Here is a 16,084-nt window from a genome sequence, read left to right on the forward strand (position 1 = left end):
TCTCACTGCTCCCCCTGAGTCTGGGCTCCCCTCAACCCCCCTCTGCTTCCCCTCTCACTGCTCCCCCTGGGTCTCTGCTCCCCCCAGCCCCCCGCTCCTTCCCCTCCCCCTGGTCTCTGCTCCCCTCACTCCCCAGGCTCTCCCCGGACCCCCCAGCCCCGACTCCCGAGCCCCGGGGAGCCCGAGCCCCGCCCTGGCCAGCTGCGCCGGGAGGAGGGACGGAGCCGCCGCCCACAGTGACCCCCCGGCCCGGGCCTCCCTTCCCCGGGCGGGGGGCGGAGGCAGCGGGACTCGGGAACCTGCCGCTGCTGCTGGCGGAGCGAGTTCGCCCCGGCCGCAGCATGGGAGGGACCCGGCCCGGGTTCGCCTTCGCCCGCCAGCTCAGGAGGCATCCCGGAGTGAGTGACCGGCCGCCCGGCCCGGCCCCTGCCCCCCTTCCCCTGCCCCCCTCTGTCCTCCTCCTCTGCCCCCCTTCGCCTGCCATCCTCTGCCCCCCACTTCTTCCTCTGCCCTCCTCTGTCCTCCTCCACTGCCCCCCTATTTCTCCTGCTCCAGGCTCTGCCCACCTCCTCTGTCCCCCAGTCCTCCTCCGCCCCCTCTTTCCCCTGCCCCCCTCTGTCCTCCTCCTCTGCCCTCACCCCCTCTACTCCACTTCTTCCTCTGTCCCACAGTCTCCCCCCTTCCCCTGCCCCCCTTTACCCTATTTCTTCCTCTGCCCCCCTCTGTCCTCCTTCTCTGCCCCCTACTTCCCCTGCCCAGGCCCCTGCCCCCCTATTTCCCCTGCCTCCCACCTCTTCCTCTGTCCCCGGTCCTCCTTCCCCTGCCCTCCTCTGCCCTCCACCCCCTCTATCCCATTCTTCCTCTGCCCCCTGCCCCCTCTACCCCACTTCTTCCTCTGTCCCCTGCCCCCTCCTCTGTCCCCCTCCTTCCTCTGCCCCCTATTCCCTCTGATTCCCTCCTCTGTCCCCCCATCCCCTGCTCCCCTCTGTCCCACTCCTTCCCATGCCCCCTATTGCCCCAGTCTCCTTCCTCTGTCCCCGTCCTCCTCCTCTGACCCCTGTCCCGCCCATTCTCCTCGTTCCCCTGCCCCCATCCCCCCTTCTCCTGCCCCTCCTCTGTCCCCCTCCATCCCCTACCCCCCTCTGTCCCCCTTTATCCCACCCCCCAGTTTGCTTCTATCCTCCTTCCACCCTCCATTCCAGTTCTCCTCTGTCCCACCTTCCAACCCCTCCCAGCCCCCCCATCATCACACTCCCCCCCCCGATCTGCCCCCAGTTTCCTGCCTTCCTCTTACTTTCATTAATCTCCCCCTCCTGCCCCCGGCTTCCCCTGCCTCCCCCTAGAGCTGCTGGGGGCCCCTGGGCTGCCTCCTCCCAGAGCTTGTCTGCTGCCCCCTCCCCACCCCGCTATGCAATGTGGGGGCGGGGGGGCTGCTCTGTAAAAGAAATCAAGGCCCCGAACTCCCCCCCCCGCCCATTTCCTGTTCTGCATTTTGGCCCCTAATCCTGGGGGTCTTTGCACTTCGCCCCTACACAGGGGAAAGGGGGGGCTGTCTGTCCTCTCCCTCCCTCCAGCAGCTCCTTCTCCCTATGGCGTGTGCGGCACCGAGCCACACCAGGGTCCCAGCTCCACCCCCCATTTGATCCTCTGCCACCCCTCCCAGCCCCCCAAATTCAGAACCTTTTGTTAGCCGAGCAAGGGGGAGAAACCCACCTCCCCCCCGGCCATAAAAAATTCATGATGAGGATTTTGTTTACAAATAGGAATAAACCCTGCTGAATGTGAGATGCTGGGAACCTGCTTCAACCCCCACCCCCCCAAACAGGCCGAGGAAGGGGGCTGGAACTGGGGGTGGAGGCTGGGTGTGGCTGCATCCCCTGGCTTGTTGGGGTTTCTGTCGTACATAGGGTTTACAGGTTGGGTCAATGGCTCTCAGCCCCCCCTGCCCCTCACTACACACATTGTCCTGAGAAAACGGGGGTGTGGTTTGGCCCGGTGTTTTTCCATACAATGAGTTTCCATGGGCTAAGCTAAGAATCCAGCTCACTCCAAGCCACTCGGGGCTAGCCAAAAGCTTTCCCCAGGGAGCTGGCTCACCTCTGTGGGTCTGGCCCTTTGCCCGGGTGATTCCAGGCGAGCGGCCAGCCCTGTGAGGACGGGGGTGGCGTGGGAAGGGTTAAGCCCAGTGGTGGTTTGGTTTTCGGGAGGCCTGGGCTACACATTCAAACAGTCACGTCCACACTCTGCTCTGGGCCAGCCGGGGAGGGGCAGGTACTGGGCAAAGACGTGATGCTGGGGAGGCTGGAAATAGGGACGCATTGGGGTCTAGGGGTTAGAGCAGGAGCTAGACACAGGACTCCTGGGTTTTTAGTCCCAGCTGAAGGGGGTGGGGATTAGTGGCTGAAGCAGGACTCCTGGGTTCTACCTCTGGCTCTGGGAGGGGAGTGGGGTCCAGCGTTTAGAGCAGGCGATGCTGGGAGCCAGGACTGCTGGGTTCTATCTCTATCTCTGGGAGGGGAGTGGGGTCCAGCAGTTAGAGCAGGAGAGGCTGGGAGTCAGGACTCCTGGGTTCTATACCCAGCTCTGGGAGGGGAGTGATGTCTAGTGGTTAGAGCAGGAGAGGCTGGGAGTCAGGACTCCTGGGTTCTATCTCTGGGACAAGAGTGAGGTCTAGTGGTTACAGCAGCAGCCAGCGTCAGGACTCCTGGGTTCTATTCCCAGAGGAGGGAGGGGCATTTGCTTTTTGGAGCAGAGAGGAGCTGGAAGCCAGGACGCCTGAGTTCTGTTCCCTTCCTTCAGGTGGGAGCATGGACTAGGGGTTAGAGTGAGTGGGAGCACCACTAGGCCCTATGCCCAGCTATGGGCGGTATTTGCCATGTGAGGTTGGTTTCCCCATCTGTAAAACTGAGCAGGGAATTAGTTCCTGTAAATTGCAGAGGAACCTGCACGTGGGGCTCGTGGGCAGCCGTGCAGCCGCGCGGGGAACCTGCCTTGGCCCCTTTAAAGGCAGAGCACTTTCTGACACGCCAGCCGTTCTCCGGGCTGAGCACTCCTTGCCGGGCGGCCCCATCAGCACGTTCACCTTGTCCCGGCTTCTGCTGCTGCCCGGCTGGCTTCCCGCGGTGCCCAGCTGCCAGGCCTCGCCGCCTGGGCTGTGATTAATGCCGTCTCGACAGCAAAGGCAAACGGAGCAGACTGGCTGCGAACTCAGGGCACTGCTAGGGGGACAGAAATGGAGCGGAACAGGAGCTGCTCTTGGGAGCTGCTTTGCTGCCTGCCGCGCACCCCCTGAAAGCAGCTGAGGGGGACGAGCACCCCCCAAGCCCTTGCCCAGGGATCACAGGCCCCTTAGTATTCAGTATTCTGCCCACCTGCCACCTAGATCCCAGGGAAGTTAGGAGCCTAAATAGCTTTGAGCCTGGCACCCACATGACACCCAGCGAGCGCCTCTCCCAGTGGCCTCCTGTGTCCCCCCTACCCTAATCTCTTTTAACACCAGCTATGGCCTGAATTACTTGGAAGGGCCAAAGGATGCAGCTCTGACTCCATGGGTCTGATGGGAAGGTGGGCTCTGACCCCTGGCCGCCTGGTCAGGCAGCAGAGCAGGGAGTCCCCGAATCCTGCTTTGCATCTGCCTGTTGCCCCAGCTATAAACAGGGGTGACAGCCTCCAGCCCAGAGCAGGTTTCCAGCAGCATCCCTGCTGGGGAATATCGCACGAGCTGCTCTTTTCCTTAAAGCCCCAGCACTCGGATTCATGGGAAGGTGGCCAGACGTCAGCTCACATCTCTTGTTTGATAACATGAACGTTTCTAGCCCTCAGGGTAGGGCAGAGACTCTTAAAACAGAGGCCTGTGAAGGCTCGGAAAAACCAAACAAACTCAGAAAGCAACAGACCCTCCCGATTTCTGATGTTAAATCTTCTGCTTTTCAAGCCAATCTCATGATTTTCGGGGGCAGGTGTTTTCTGAACCATTGCAGCCAGCCACGCTGCAATTCGTCCCATCGCTGCCACTGACCCTAGCTCCAGCTCCCCCCACACTGCCAGCCTCTCAGTTCATTCCCCGGCATTAATAACCCAGAAGTGTCAGCAGCAGATGGCGAGACGAAGGCCTGTTCCCGCGTCTCCTCCACAATTCCCCGGGACTGCAGAGTCCGGCGTTATTACCTGGCATGGCCAGGCAGCGGTGGCTGCCAGCTCTGACTGGCACATGGCACAAAAGATCATTAGCGACCAACATCTCTGACCTCCAGGATCATAAGCAGCATCTGCTGGAAGGTTGATACGCCAGCAGACACGGGGCGAGGGGGCACTGGGCATCGAAATTCAGCTGTCACGGTGGGAGAAAGGTGAGAGGAGATGATGGACGCATGGCGGTCCTGGGGCCGATATGCTGGCAGCGAGCAGCAGTGTTCAGATCCGTGCAGCCGGACCCTGAGCTATTGAGGGACCAGCAGGGTCTAGGGGCGTTGGGCTGCTCCTCAGGACGCCTGGGTTCTATTCCCGGCTCTGTCGTTTCACCCATTTTCTCACCCTTCCCTCGTCCGTTTAAACTGTCAGCTTTTCGGGGCAAGGATTGGCTGTGACTGTGGGCCCAGCTCCCGGTGCAATGGGGGTCCCCGGCGTGTAATAAATACTGACTAACGTCTCGTGAGAAGGCCACTTGGCACCTCCAGAGCAGCCTTCATGTCTGGCTCCCCAAACGGGTTCCGTTAAAGAGCCCTGAGAGACGGGGCCGGAATTATTTTACCGATGGGGAAACTGAGGCACGAGGGGGTCAGTGACTTGCCATGGTCACACAGCCAAATGGCTGAACTGAGCACCCAGCCCAGGAGTCTGGGGTCCCTGCACTCCATTGGCGTCAGAGGGGCCAGATCCCCCACTGGTGGAAATTGATGTAGAGCTGGTGGAGTCAGTAGGGCCGGATGCCCGGCTGACGGGAATCAGTGTCACAGGCCCAGCCAGGCTGGGGCCTGCAGAACGGGCGACTCCGTGGGGTGGGAAGCAAGCGAGGGAGGGAGCTGGAGAAAGTGACCCTGGGGGACGATACAGAAGGGGCTGTAATGGGGCGGGCGTCGGGGGCACTTTCATTACATGCAGCCAGGAGCCAAACACCACACTGAGGTACCAACACATTGAGGGTGTCCCCCCCCCGCTACCGGCGCTGGGGGCAGGACACAGTCACGCGGCATCCTACAGCTGGCCAGCCCCATGTGTCCACCTAGCCCCACACCTCCAGTCCATCCCAGCATGCCCCAGTCCAGCCCCACACCCCCTGTCCAGCCCCCCATGCCCAGTCCGTCCCAGCATGCCCCAGTCCAGCCCCACACCCCCTGTCCAGGCCCCCACGCCCAGTCCGTCCCAGCATGGCCCAGTCCAGCCCCACACCCCTAGTCCAGCCCCACACCTCCAGTCCATCCCAGCGTGCCCCAGTCCAGCCCCACACCCCTAGTCCAGCCTCACACCTCCAGTCCATCCCAGCATGCCCCAGTCCAGCCCCACACCCCCAGTCCATCCCAGCATGCCCCAGTCCAGCCCCACACCCCCACACCCCCAGTCCATCCCAGCATGGCCCAGTCCAGTCCCACACCCTCACCTAGCCCCATGCCCCCAGTCCAACCCCACACCCCCAGTCCCGCCCCACACCCCCAGTCCATCCCAGCATGCCCCAGTCCAGCCCCACACCCTCACCTAGCCCCATGCCCCCAGTCCAGCCCCACACCCCCAGTCTAGGGGAGAGGGGAGTGTTCAAAAGGGGCTGTGTGCTGCCTAAATCAGTCAGAGTCTATAACGACCAGGTGCTGGTGTCCAAGTCACTTAGCACCCCCTGGCCATTCAGCTTCTTCTGGCTTTCAGGGCTCGGGTGACCCTGGGGCACTTTTGAAAATGTTTCTCGTTATGGGCTGTGCAGCAAGGCAGGTGTGCTGGTCCCAACATTGTTACCTGGGCTAATGCGTTGCGTTAGCCAGAGAGAGATGGGCGGGGGGGCATGGGGAGAGAGAGAGAGGGAGTGGAGGGGAGTAGATAGATAGATGGGAGTGTGGGGATAGATAGAGTGGATGGGGATGGATGGATAGCTGATAGATGATGGATCTGTCAGGGGATGTGTGGATGGCTAGATGTGTAGGTAGACAGGTACGGTTGGGGGTGGACGGATGGCCAGCTAGGTAGACAGAGGAGTAGAGAGAGAGATGTGTGTCTATGGGGCTGGCTAGGCTGCCAGCTGTGTCCGGGGCCTGGGGGAGGAAGGATTGGGCTGCAGAGGGGTACGGCTGGGGGTGGACGGATGGCCAGCTAGGTAGACAGAGGAGTAGAGAGAGATGTGTGTCTATGGGGCTGGCTAGGCTACCAGCTGTGTCCGGGGCCTGGGGGAGGAAGGATCGGGTGGCAGAGGGGTACGGCTGGGGGTGGACGGATGGCCAGCTAGGTAGACAGAGGAGTAGAGAGAGATGCGTGTCTGTGGGGCTGGCTAGGCTGCCAGCTGTGTCCAGGGCCTGGGGGAGGAAGAATCGGGTGACAGAGGGGTACGGCTGGGGGTGGACGGATGGCCAGCTAGGTAGACAGAGGAGTAGAGAGAGATGTGTGTCTATGGGGCTGGCTAGGCTGCCAGCTGTGTCCGGGGCTTGGGGGAGGAAGAATCGGGTGACAGAGGGGTACGGCTGGGGGTGGACGGATGGCCAGCTAGGTAGACAGAGGAGTAGAGAGAGAGATGCGTGTCTATGGGGCTGGCTAGGCTGCCAGCTGTGTCCGGGGCCTGGGGGAGGAAGGATTGGGCTGCAGAGGGGTACGGCTGGGGGCAGACGAATGGCCAGCTAGGTAGACAGAGGAGTAGAGAGAGAGATGCGTGTCTATGGGGCTGGCTAGGCTGCCAGTTGTGTCCGGGGCCTGGGGGAGGAAGGATTGGGCTGCAGAGGGGTACGGCTGGGGGTGGACGGATGGCCAGCTAGGTAGACAGAGGAGTAGAGAGAGATGTGTGTCTATGGGGCTGGCTAGGCTGCCAGCTGTGTCCGGGGCCTGGGGGAGGAAGGATCGGGTGGCAGAGGGGTACGGCTGGGGGTGGACGGATGGCCAGCTAGGTAGACAGAGGAGTAGAGAGAGATGTGTGTCTATGGGGCTGGCTAGGCTGCCAGCTGTGTCTGGGGCCTGGGGGAGGAAGAATCGGGTGGCAGAGGGGTACGGCTGGGGGCAGACGAATGGCCAGCTAGGTAGACAGAGGAGTAGAGAGAGATGCGTGTCTGTGGGGCTGGCTAGGCTGCCAGCTGTGTCCGGGGCCTGGGGGAGGAAGAATCGGGTGGCAGAGGGGTACGGCTGGGGGCGGACGGATGGCCAGCTAGGTAGACAGAGGAGTAGAGAGAGATGCGTGTCTGTGGGGCTGGCTAGGCTGCCAGCTGTGTCCGGGGCCTGGGGGAGGAAGAATCGGGTGGCAGAGGGATGTGGCTGGGGGCGGACGGATGGCCAGCTAGGTAGACAGAGGAGTAGAGAGAGATGTGTGTCTATGGGGCTGGCTAGGCTGCCAGCTGTGTCCGGGGCCTGGGGGAGGAAGGATCAGGCGGCAGAGGGGTACGGCTGGGGGCAGACGAATGGCCAGCTAGGTAGACAGAGGAGTAGAGAGAGATGCGTGTCTGTGGGGCTGGCTATGCTGCCAGCTGTGTCCGGGGCCTGGGGGTGGAAGGATCAGGCGGCAGAGGGGTACGGCTGGGGGTGGACGGATGGCCAGCTAGGTAGACAGAGGAGTAGAGAGAGATGCGTGTCTGTGGGGCTGGCTAGGCTGCCAGCTGTGTCCGGGGCCTGGGGGAGGAAGAATCGGGTGGCAGAGGGGTACGGCTGGGGGCGGACGGATGGCCAGCTAGGTAGACAGAGGAGTAGAGAGAGATGCGTGTCTGTGGGGCTGGCTAGGCTACCAGCTGTGTCCGGGGCCTGGGGGTGGAAGGATCGGGCTGCAGAGGGGTACGGCTGGGGGTGACTGGGTGGAGGGATGTGTAGGGAGGATGGGTGGGCCCCGATACAGCACTAACGTGTGCCCCAGCGCCGTCCCCACTCGCTCCCTGCCCCCCGCCTCTCCCAGCCCCACTAACGCAGACGGGGGTGGGGGGAGCGTGCGATTTCTCATTCCGAATCCAATTCCTCTCCAACACAAGCCTATTTTTCTCCCCCCTTTGAATTCAGTCACTCAAGCTGACAGCTACACTGTGTAGGGAGCCCGGGTACAGGATTGCTGTGCCGGTAAATCTCCCGGCGTGTCAGGCTCCCTTTCACTCTCCCGGCGGCCTGATAAATATTCATTTCATTGGGGCATTTGTCATCTCTTCTCTCTCCCTCTCTCTGCAGCTCATTCCCCTCATCGGCTTCATCGGTCTCGGCCTGGGCAGCGCCGCTCTGTACCTGCTCCGCCTGGCCCTCTGTAGCCCCGATGTGAGGTATGGGGCTGGGGCGGTGGGCTGGGCTCAAGGAGCAGCCGAGCTTGCTGGGGCAGGGAGTGGCTGGTTCGGTGTTTGTACAGCCCCTGGCACTGGAGGGATTTGGTCCATGGCTCTTTGGCACTACTGCTATAGACTAACAAATAACCCCAAAGCAGAGGCTCTGGCGTCCAGGGAGTAGCTCCTGCTGGGTTCTAGTCCCAGCTCTGTCGCTTCCCCGCTCCATGCCTCAGTTTCCCCTCCTGCCCCTCATCTCCTTTCACTTGTCAGGGTGTTTAGGTGCCTGGTCGGGGTAGGGCTCATCTCCCAGCCCAGCAGTGTCCTGCTCTCAGCCAGGGACCTCGTGGTGCTGCCCTAACACAAATCAGGAAGGTGAGTCACAAATGGCAGAGGGAAACCCAGGCAGTGCATCCCCGTTTGGGCTGACCTGCGGGGAGCGTCGTGCACCGGGAGCTCCCTGGGCTGTCTCTCATGCCAAGCAGGGTAGGGTCCCAGGCAGAGTGGGCTGGATACTCCAGTGTTAGGAGATGTGAGGCCTAGTCATCTCCCCGCCAGCCCGTTGGTCTCCTCTGTCCCCCAGAGCTCCCCACACAGCCTCAGTCAGCGCAGCAGGGAACCCCCCACACCCTAGGAATCAGGGTGGGCAGAGGAGTGGACCATACGCTGGCAGGAACTGTCCCTGCAGGGTGTGAGAGAGAAGGGGAAGGGAGAGAGATGGATCAGGATGGATGGACGGAGAGAATGAGAGCGAGAGAGATGGGTGTGTCTGGGGATGGATAGATAGATAGATTAGATTAGATGGGGTGCATGGAGGTAGGTAGAGGGGGTATATGGGGATTGATAGATGTCTCTAGGACGGATGGGTGGATGGATGGATGGATAGAAGGATGTGTGTGAGATGGATGGACTGATGGATGGATGGGTGGATGGGTAGATAAGAGGGGTGTCTCTGGGACGGACAGATGGATGGATGGATAGATAGAGGGGTGTGTCTGAGACGGATGGATGGATGGGTAGATGGAGGGTTGTGTCTGAGATGGATGGATGGGTGGATGGATGGATAAATGGCTGGGTAGATAGAGGAGTGTGTCCGAGACAGATGGATGGATGGATGGATGGATGGATAGAGGGGTGTGTCTGAGATGGATGGATGAAAGGATAACTGGATAGACAGGGGTGTGTTTGAGACGGACGGATGGATGGGTGGATGGGTAGATAGAGGAGTGTTTCTGACACGGATGGATGGGTGGACGGATGGATGGATGGGTGGATGGGTAGATAGAGGGGTGTGTCTGAGACAGACAGATGGATGGGTGGAGGGATGAACAGGTGGATGGGTAGATAGAGGGGTGTGTCTGAGACGGATTGGTGGACGGATAGATGGATGGATAGGTGGATGGGTAGATAGAGGAGTGTGTCTGAGACGAACGGATGGATGGATGGACGGACGGACGGATGGATGGATAGCTGGGTAGATAGAGGGGTGTGTCGGAGACGGATGGACAGGTGGACGGATGGACAGATGGATGGGTGGACGGGTAGATAGAGGGGTGTATTTGTGACGAACGGATGGATGGATGGACAGATGGATGGATGGATGGATGGGTAGATAGAGGGGTTTGTCTGAGACGGACGGATGGGTGGACGGATGGATGGGTGGATGGGTAGATAAAGGGGTGTGTCTGAGATGGATGGATGGGTGGATGGATAGGTGGAGGGGTAGATAGAGGGGTGTGTCTGAGATGGATGGATGGGTAGATGGATGGATGGGTGGATGGGTAGATAGAGGGGTTTGTCTGAGACGGACGGATGGGTGGACGGATGGATGGATGGATGGGTAGATAGAGGGGTGTGTCTGAGATGGATGGATGGGTGGATGGATGGATGGGTGGATGGGTAGATAAAGGGGTGTGTCTGAGATGGATGGATGGGTGGATGGATGGATGGATAGGTGGAGGGGTAGATAGAGGGGTGTGTCTGAGATGGATGGATGGGTAGATGGATGGATGGGTGGATGGGTAGATAGAGGGGTGTATTTGTGACGAACGGATGGATGGATGGACAGATGGATGGATGGATGGGTAGATAGAGGGGTTTGTCTGAGACGGACGGATGGGTGGACGGATGGATGGGTGGATGGGTAGATAAAGGGGTGTGTCTGAGATGGATGGATAGATGGGTGGATGGATGGATAGGTGGAGGGGTAGATAGAGGGGTGTGTCTGAGATGGATGGATGGGTAGATGGATGGATGGGTGGATGGGTAGATAGAGGGGTGTATTTGTGACGAACGGATGGATGGATGGACAGATGGATGGATGGATGGGTAGATAGAGGGGTTTGTCTGAGACGGACGGATGGGTGGACGGATGGATGGGTGGATGGGTAGATAAAGGGGTGTGTCTGAGATGGATGGATAGATGGGTGGATGGATGGATAGGTGGAGGGGTAGATAGAGGGGTGTGTCTGAGATGGATGGATGGGGAGATGGATGGATGGGTGGATGGGTAGATAGAGGGGTGTGTCTGAGATGGATGGATGGATGGATGGATAGATGGACAGGTGGATGGGTAGATAGAGGGACATGCCTCGGCTGTCTGGGTACCTATCAATATGTATCCTGACAGATTCAGCGTTTCCCCCTCCCTGGCTCTGGGCCGGGCCCGGCCCCTCCCCTCGGCCCGGCTCTGCAAGGGCGCTCTGGAAGGGTCTGACTCCATCACTGATTTAATTTGCCGCTGGCTGCCCAGGCCCCTTGGCTCAGCAATTAGCAGTACCCAGGCCAGGTGCCTTTGATGGGGGAGAGGGGGGCCCAGCAGCCCCAGTGACATTAGCCAGCTCCCGGGGCACCTGCCAAGGCACCACTGGCTCCACCCCCCTCCCCCGGGCGAGCAGCCGGGGGAGCAGGAGGTGGCCAAGCTCGTTCTGGGGGGGACGTCTCTGGAGCTCCCCCTCCCCACAGCCGCTAAGCTCCCTGGGACGGCCCAGTGCCCCCCTGCCGCCCCATGTTCCCCACCCCCACTGCTGGTGACCTCACAGTGGGTTGCTGTGGGGACAGCTGTGAGGTCATTAGCAAAATGGCAGGGTGTTATGGGGACGGATGGAGGGAGGGAAGGGTGTATATGGGGATGGAGGAGTGGATGGAGGGCAGGTGTTATGGGGACGGATGGAGGAAAGGAAGGGTGTATATGGGGAGGGATGGATGGAGGGAGGGAAGGGTGTTATGGGGACAGATGGAGGGAGGGACGGGCATGGCCGTGGGCAGGGGGCAGGCTAGGCAGACGATGGCCGGCCAGAGGGGTGGGACAGTCTGTACAGTGGTTGGAGCAGCAGTGTGGCCGCGGTGGCCAGCGAGCCCCTGGCCTGTGTATGCAGCTGCTGACCCAGTTTCTGCGGCCCAGGCGGGGGAGCCGGGAGTGAGGCTGCAGCGCCCGAGGGCAGCCCGAGTCCCTTTCTCCACCACGGCAGGAGCTGGCAGCAAATCACGCCGCTGGGGAGCTGGATGGGCAAGGCCGGGGAGCAGTGGCAGCTCCCCACCCCACAAACACACAGGTCTGGGCGGGGGTGAAGGCCAGACCTGCCAGGGGCAGCCTGCCCTGCCCTGCCCTGCCCTGTGTGACCCCCACACGGGCTCGCCAGCTGCCATGGAGGATGGGGGGGCTTTCACCCCAAGATAGAACTGAGCTCAGACCCCCCAGTTGGGGGAGGCACGGCGCCGGTCCAGAGCCCAGATGTATTGTGAGGGACACGAGTGCTCAGTTCCTCGGGGCGTGGAGCACTCGGAAAGCCTGGCCTTTGTGCTCAGTTTCCTCCAGCTGCCTAGGGCCTGTCGACTGGGAGCTCTGGGGCAGGGCCCAGCTCTGACCATGGGGCTCTGTGCAGCGCCCAGCGCAAGCGTCTGGCTGCTACCATAATGCACCTAGTAACGTCAATGTTCTCGCTCGCCTGCTGGCTGAGCTCTGCCCCCCCATGCGAGGCCAAGGGGTGTCAGCTGCCTGTCAGGTTCCCGTCCCCAGGCAGACGCTCAGGCTCCTGGCAGCTGCCTCCCGGAGATTCATTTCCCTGCCAGTTAAATGGAAGGTTGCAGGTTATTTCCCCAGGGCGCGTCACAGGTAAACAGCCATTAGGCCCCATTAAACTCAACCAGCAGCTGCCCGCTCCTCCTTGCCCCCCGCCAGCACCACAGCCTGGGTCCTGACGCCCCACGGCTCTCGCAAACACCCCCACTGGGACACTGGCCTCAGCCAGCTCTGGGCCAGTTGCGCCCAGCTCTGGGCCGACGCCTTGGCTAGTCTGAACGGCCATAGCTCCACTGATCCTGCTGTCAAACCCTCCTTGGCCGCAGCAACTGCAGAGTAACTCGGGGGCGCCAAGCCCTGGCCAGCCACGCTGCCCCGAAGCACCTCAGTCCCTTGGGTCAGGCTCGTCCAGCCTAGGCCTGCGGCCTCCCTAGCTCACCCACTCTGGCCACTTTGCACTGGTGCGAGAGATTGGCGACAGGGGCTATTGTGTAGTTTTCCCTCCCCTGGGTGAAATTGGCCAACCTACCTAGCGGGACCTGGACACTTTCAGCTTGTCTGGGGCCTCTGGCTCACTTAGATTGTTAGCACCATGCACGTGGGACCAGCTGTGAGCCTGGGGAGTTCAAGGCTTGCACACTCAGTGCAAACATGATAGTGCTTGCTTGTGGCCTGGCCTGCTGCCCCCCCCCCCCCCAACACTGCCTGTGCCAGGGCAATGGCACCCAAGGGTTAGTGCTGCTGAGTCTCTGCAGCAGTCCCCACAGCGGGGGGGTGACACAGGCGGTGGCCATTTGGGAAAGGACATGGGACCCCCCCGCCCCGTGTCAGCTTCTCACCAGCACAAGTAAATGCACCGCGGCACCATGGTGACCAGCCCACAAGTTGCACCAGGTGTTTTTAAACATTGGGCTGTAGGCAAAGGGGTACCGAGCGCCAATGGGGAGGGGGCCCGGCCTCCACAGGGGGACACTGGGGGGGGGGCGCAGGGGGGAGCTATTCACACTGACCCACCCCTGCCTGGCACCGCCCTGACCAACCCGCCTCTTGGTTCCTTGCAGCTGGGACAAGAAGAACAACCCAGAGCCATGGAACAAACTGAGTCCAAATTACCAATACAAGGTGAGTGCGGGCAGGGGGCTTGGGGGGTCCATGAGCTGGGCTGGCTCAGGGCAGTGGGGCTTGGAATACAGGGCCTTTCTCCTCTGGGGGGCAGCAGCTCCCAGATGGGCTTGGGTGGCAGGGAGTGGGGCATGGGGGGGGCCTTTCCCATCTAGGGGGCACCAGCTCCCAGATGGGCTTGGGTGGCAGGGAGTGGGGCATGGGGGGGGCCTTTCCCATCTAGGGGGCACCAGCTCCCAGATGGGCTTGGGTGGCAGGGAGTGGGGCATGGGGATGGCCTTTCCCATCTAGGGGGCACCAGCTCCCAGATGGGCTTGGGAGGCAGGGAGTGGGGCATGGGGGGGGCCTTTCCCATCTAGGGGGCACCAGCTCCCAGATGGGCCGGGAGGGGGGCCGGGAGTGGGGGATGGGGCCTTTCCCCTCTGGGAGGGGCGCCAGCTCCCAGACAGGCTTGGGGGGCAGGGAGTGGGGCATGGGGCCTTTCCCCTCTAGGGGGCACCTGCTCCCAGACAGGCTTGGGGGGCAGGGAGTGGGGCATGGAGGGCCTTTCCCCCACCAGCTCCCAGATGGGTCGGGGGCAGGGAGTGGGGCATGGGGCCTTTCCCCTCTAGGGGGCGCCTGCTCCCAGACAGGCTTGGGGGGCAGGGAGTGGGGCATGGAGGGCCTTTCCCCTCTAGGGGGCGCCTGCTCCCAGACAGGCTTGGGGGGCAGGGAGTGGGGCATGGAGGGCCTTTCCCCTCTAGGGGGCGCCTGCTCCCAGACAGGCTTGGGGGGCAGGGAGTGGGGCATGGAGGGCCTTTCCCCTCTAGGGGGCACCAGCTCCCGGATGAGCTTGGGGGGCAGGGAGTGGGGCATGGAGGGCCTTTCCCCCACCAGCTCCCAGATGGGCCGGGAGGGCAGGGAGTGGGGCATGGGTCTTTTCCCCCATTGATCACTGTGACGCCAGGTTGGTCATGCACATGAGGTGGGTGCAGTTTGAGGGTCCCTGTGAACTGAGTTTGGGGGAACAGGGGGGCTCTCAGCCCAGGCCCCATGATCCAGTGCTGGCAACAGGCCGTGGGGAACATGGAGTCCCCAGGCTGGAGGCTGAGGGGACACCAAGGGGTCAGCACCTCAATTCCTCACCCCCGGCTTCCGCCCCCCTCTGCAGTTCCTGGCGGTTTCCACCGACTACAAGAAGTTGAAGAAGGATCGGCCTGACTTCTGAGGCCACCATGGCGGGTCCGGGCGCCCCCCCGCCAGGCCTGGCTGCCCCCCGGCCCCCGCTTCCTGCTCAGGGCCCGCCTGGCTCCATCACGCTGCCTGAGATGATGCTGCCCGGCCCTGGCCGCGCCCTGACACCCCGGCGATGGGCACCACCCCGTGCACTGCAATAAAACCCAAGGGCCACACAACGCGGGAGCCGACTTTTCCTACCCGAGTAGCCCACGGGGGCAGCGGTTTCCAGCCACCTCGGGAATTCCTGACCCCCCCGACCCCCATGTGCTGCGTTTCCTGTCTCTCACGCTGTGCTGGGGGGGGGCGTCCCCCCAGCACAGCATGGACGTGTCCCGATGTCCCATTTCCCATGGTCCAGGCCACAGCTGGGCTGGGAGAGCCCAGATGTGGGGGAGGGAGTGTGAGAGTTGGGGGAGGGGCTTCTACCGAGGGGTGGGGCCAGGTCATGACTGAGGCGCCCCCAGCCCCTGGCAATGAGCCTGGCCTGGCTTGGTGTGTAAATTTGCGGCAGAGGGGGTGGGGGTAAGCCCGGCCGGGGGGGGGGTATGTGCCCGTATCGGTGTGTGGCTGTGTAGACAAGCATGCTCACACCTGTATGCGTGCAAGGTAGCATGTGTGTGTCTCCCCCTGGGGCTGCCCCTGCACTGCCCCCCCACCCATCCAGCACCACCTTGTGCCCCACACTCACTGCCCCACCTCCTGCAACCTGGCACTGCCAGCACCGGTCTCCATTCCCTGCAGCGCCCACCAGCACCTTCTCCCCCCGTTCCCCCCGTCCCCAGCACAGCTGGGGCTGAGCAATAGGCCCTGGCCAGCAACTCCCCCTGCTGCGGGGGGGGGGGGCTATGGGACGCCACATTTGCAGGGGGAGCCAAAGGTGGCTCCCTCCCCCCAAGCAGAGCCAGCATCCCCCCCCCCCGTGGTGTGAACACCAGGTGATGGGTCACCTCCTGCAGCCTCCATGCTCGTCACAATCCCAGCCCCCAGCGGGTCCCACCCGAGACCCCTCCCAGCCCCCAGGGACAGACCCTGCTGGGGATAGGGCCCCCACCCCTCCCCGTGCAGAGCAGCCACCGTGGGGCTAGCAGGGGCCCTGCTGGCAGATGGTTTGGCACCGGCGGGGCAGAGGGTGGGTTGCTGGCAGTGAACACACAGCAGCCGTTGTGTGGCGTAGGCCGGCAGCGACGTGCCGTGGTGCAGGCAGCCGGCCCCTGTGGCCAAGGGCCCTGGCATCCCCAGCACCCCCAGGGCTCTGGCGGAGCCATGCGGTCGGTCCAGGGCGGGGGCGTGAGCCAGGCTAAACGTCCGG

At 62.3% G+C, this 16,084-nt stretch overlaps 1 protein-coding gene across 1 annotated transcript; it reads left to right on the forward strand.

Annotated features, from left to right (window-relative positions):
- Nucleotides 1-306: 306 nt before the first annotated feature.
- NDUFA4L2 (NDUFA4 mitochondrial complex associated like 2) lies at nt 307-14,951 on the forward strand. The gene is made up of 4 exons (XM_030554679.1): nt 307-398; nt 8,329-8,417; nt 13,497-13,557; nt 14,708-14,951. The coding sequence occupies exons 1-4, from the start codon at nt 342-344 to the stop codon at nt 14,762-14,764; spliced, it is 264 nt and encodes an 87-aa protein (XP_030410539.1). The 5' UTR covers nt 307-341; the 3' UTR covers nt 14,765-14,951.
- The last annotated feature ends 1,133 nt before the right edge of the window (nt 14,952-16,084 follow it).

The sequence above is a fragment of the Gopherus evgoodei genome, chromosome 3, assembly GCF_007399415.2.
Source record: "Gopherus evgoodei ecotype Sinaloan lineage chromosome 3, rGopEvg1_v1.p, whole genome shotgun sequence".
NCBI lineage: Eukaryota > Metazoa > Chordata > Testudines > Testudinidae > Gopherus > Gopherus evgoodei.

Coding starts and splice junctions, on each gene's coding strand:
- NDUFA4L2 (XM_030554679.1), top strand. CDS start 342: ATGGGAGGGACCCGGCCCGGGTTCGCCTTCGCCCGCCAGCTCAGGAGG. Junction 399..8,328: donor AGCTCAGGAGGCATCCCGGA/GTGAGTGACCGG, acceptor CTCTCTCTGCAG/CTCATTCCCCTCATCGGCTT. Junction 8,418..13,496: donor CTCTGTAGCCCCGATGTGAG/GTATGGGGCTGG, acceptor GGTTCCTTGCAG/CTGGGACAAGAAGAACAACC.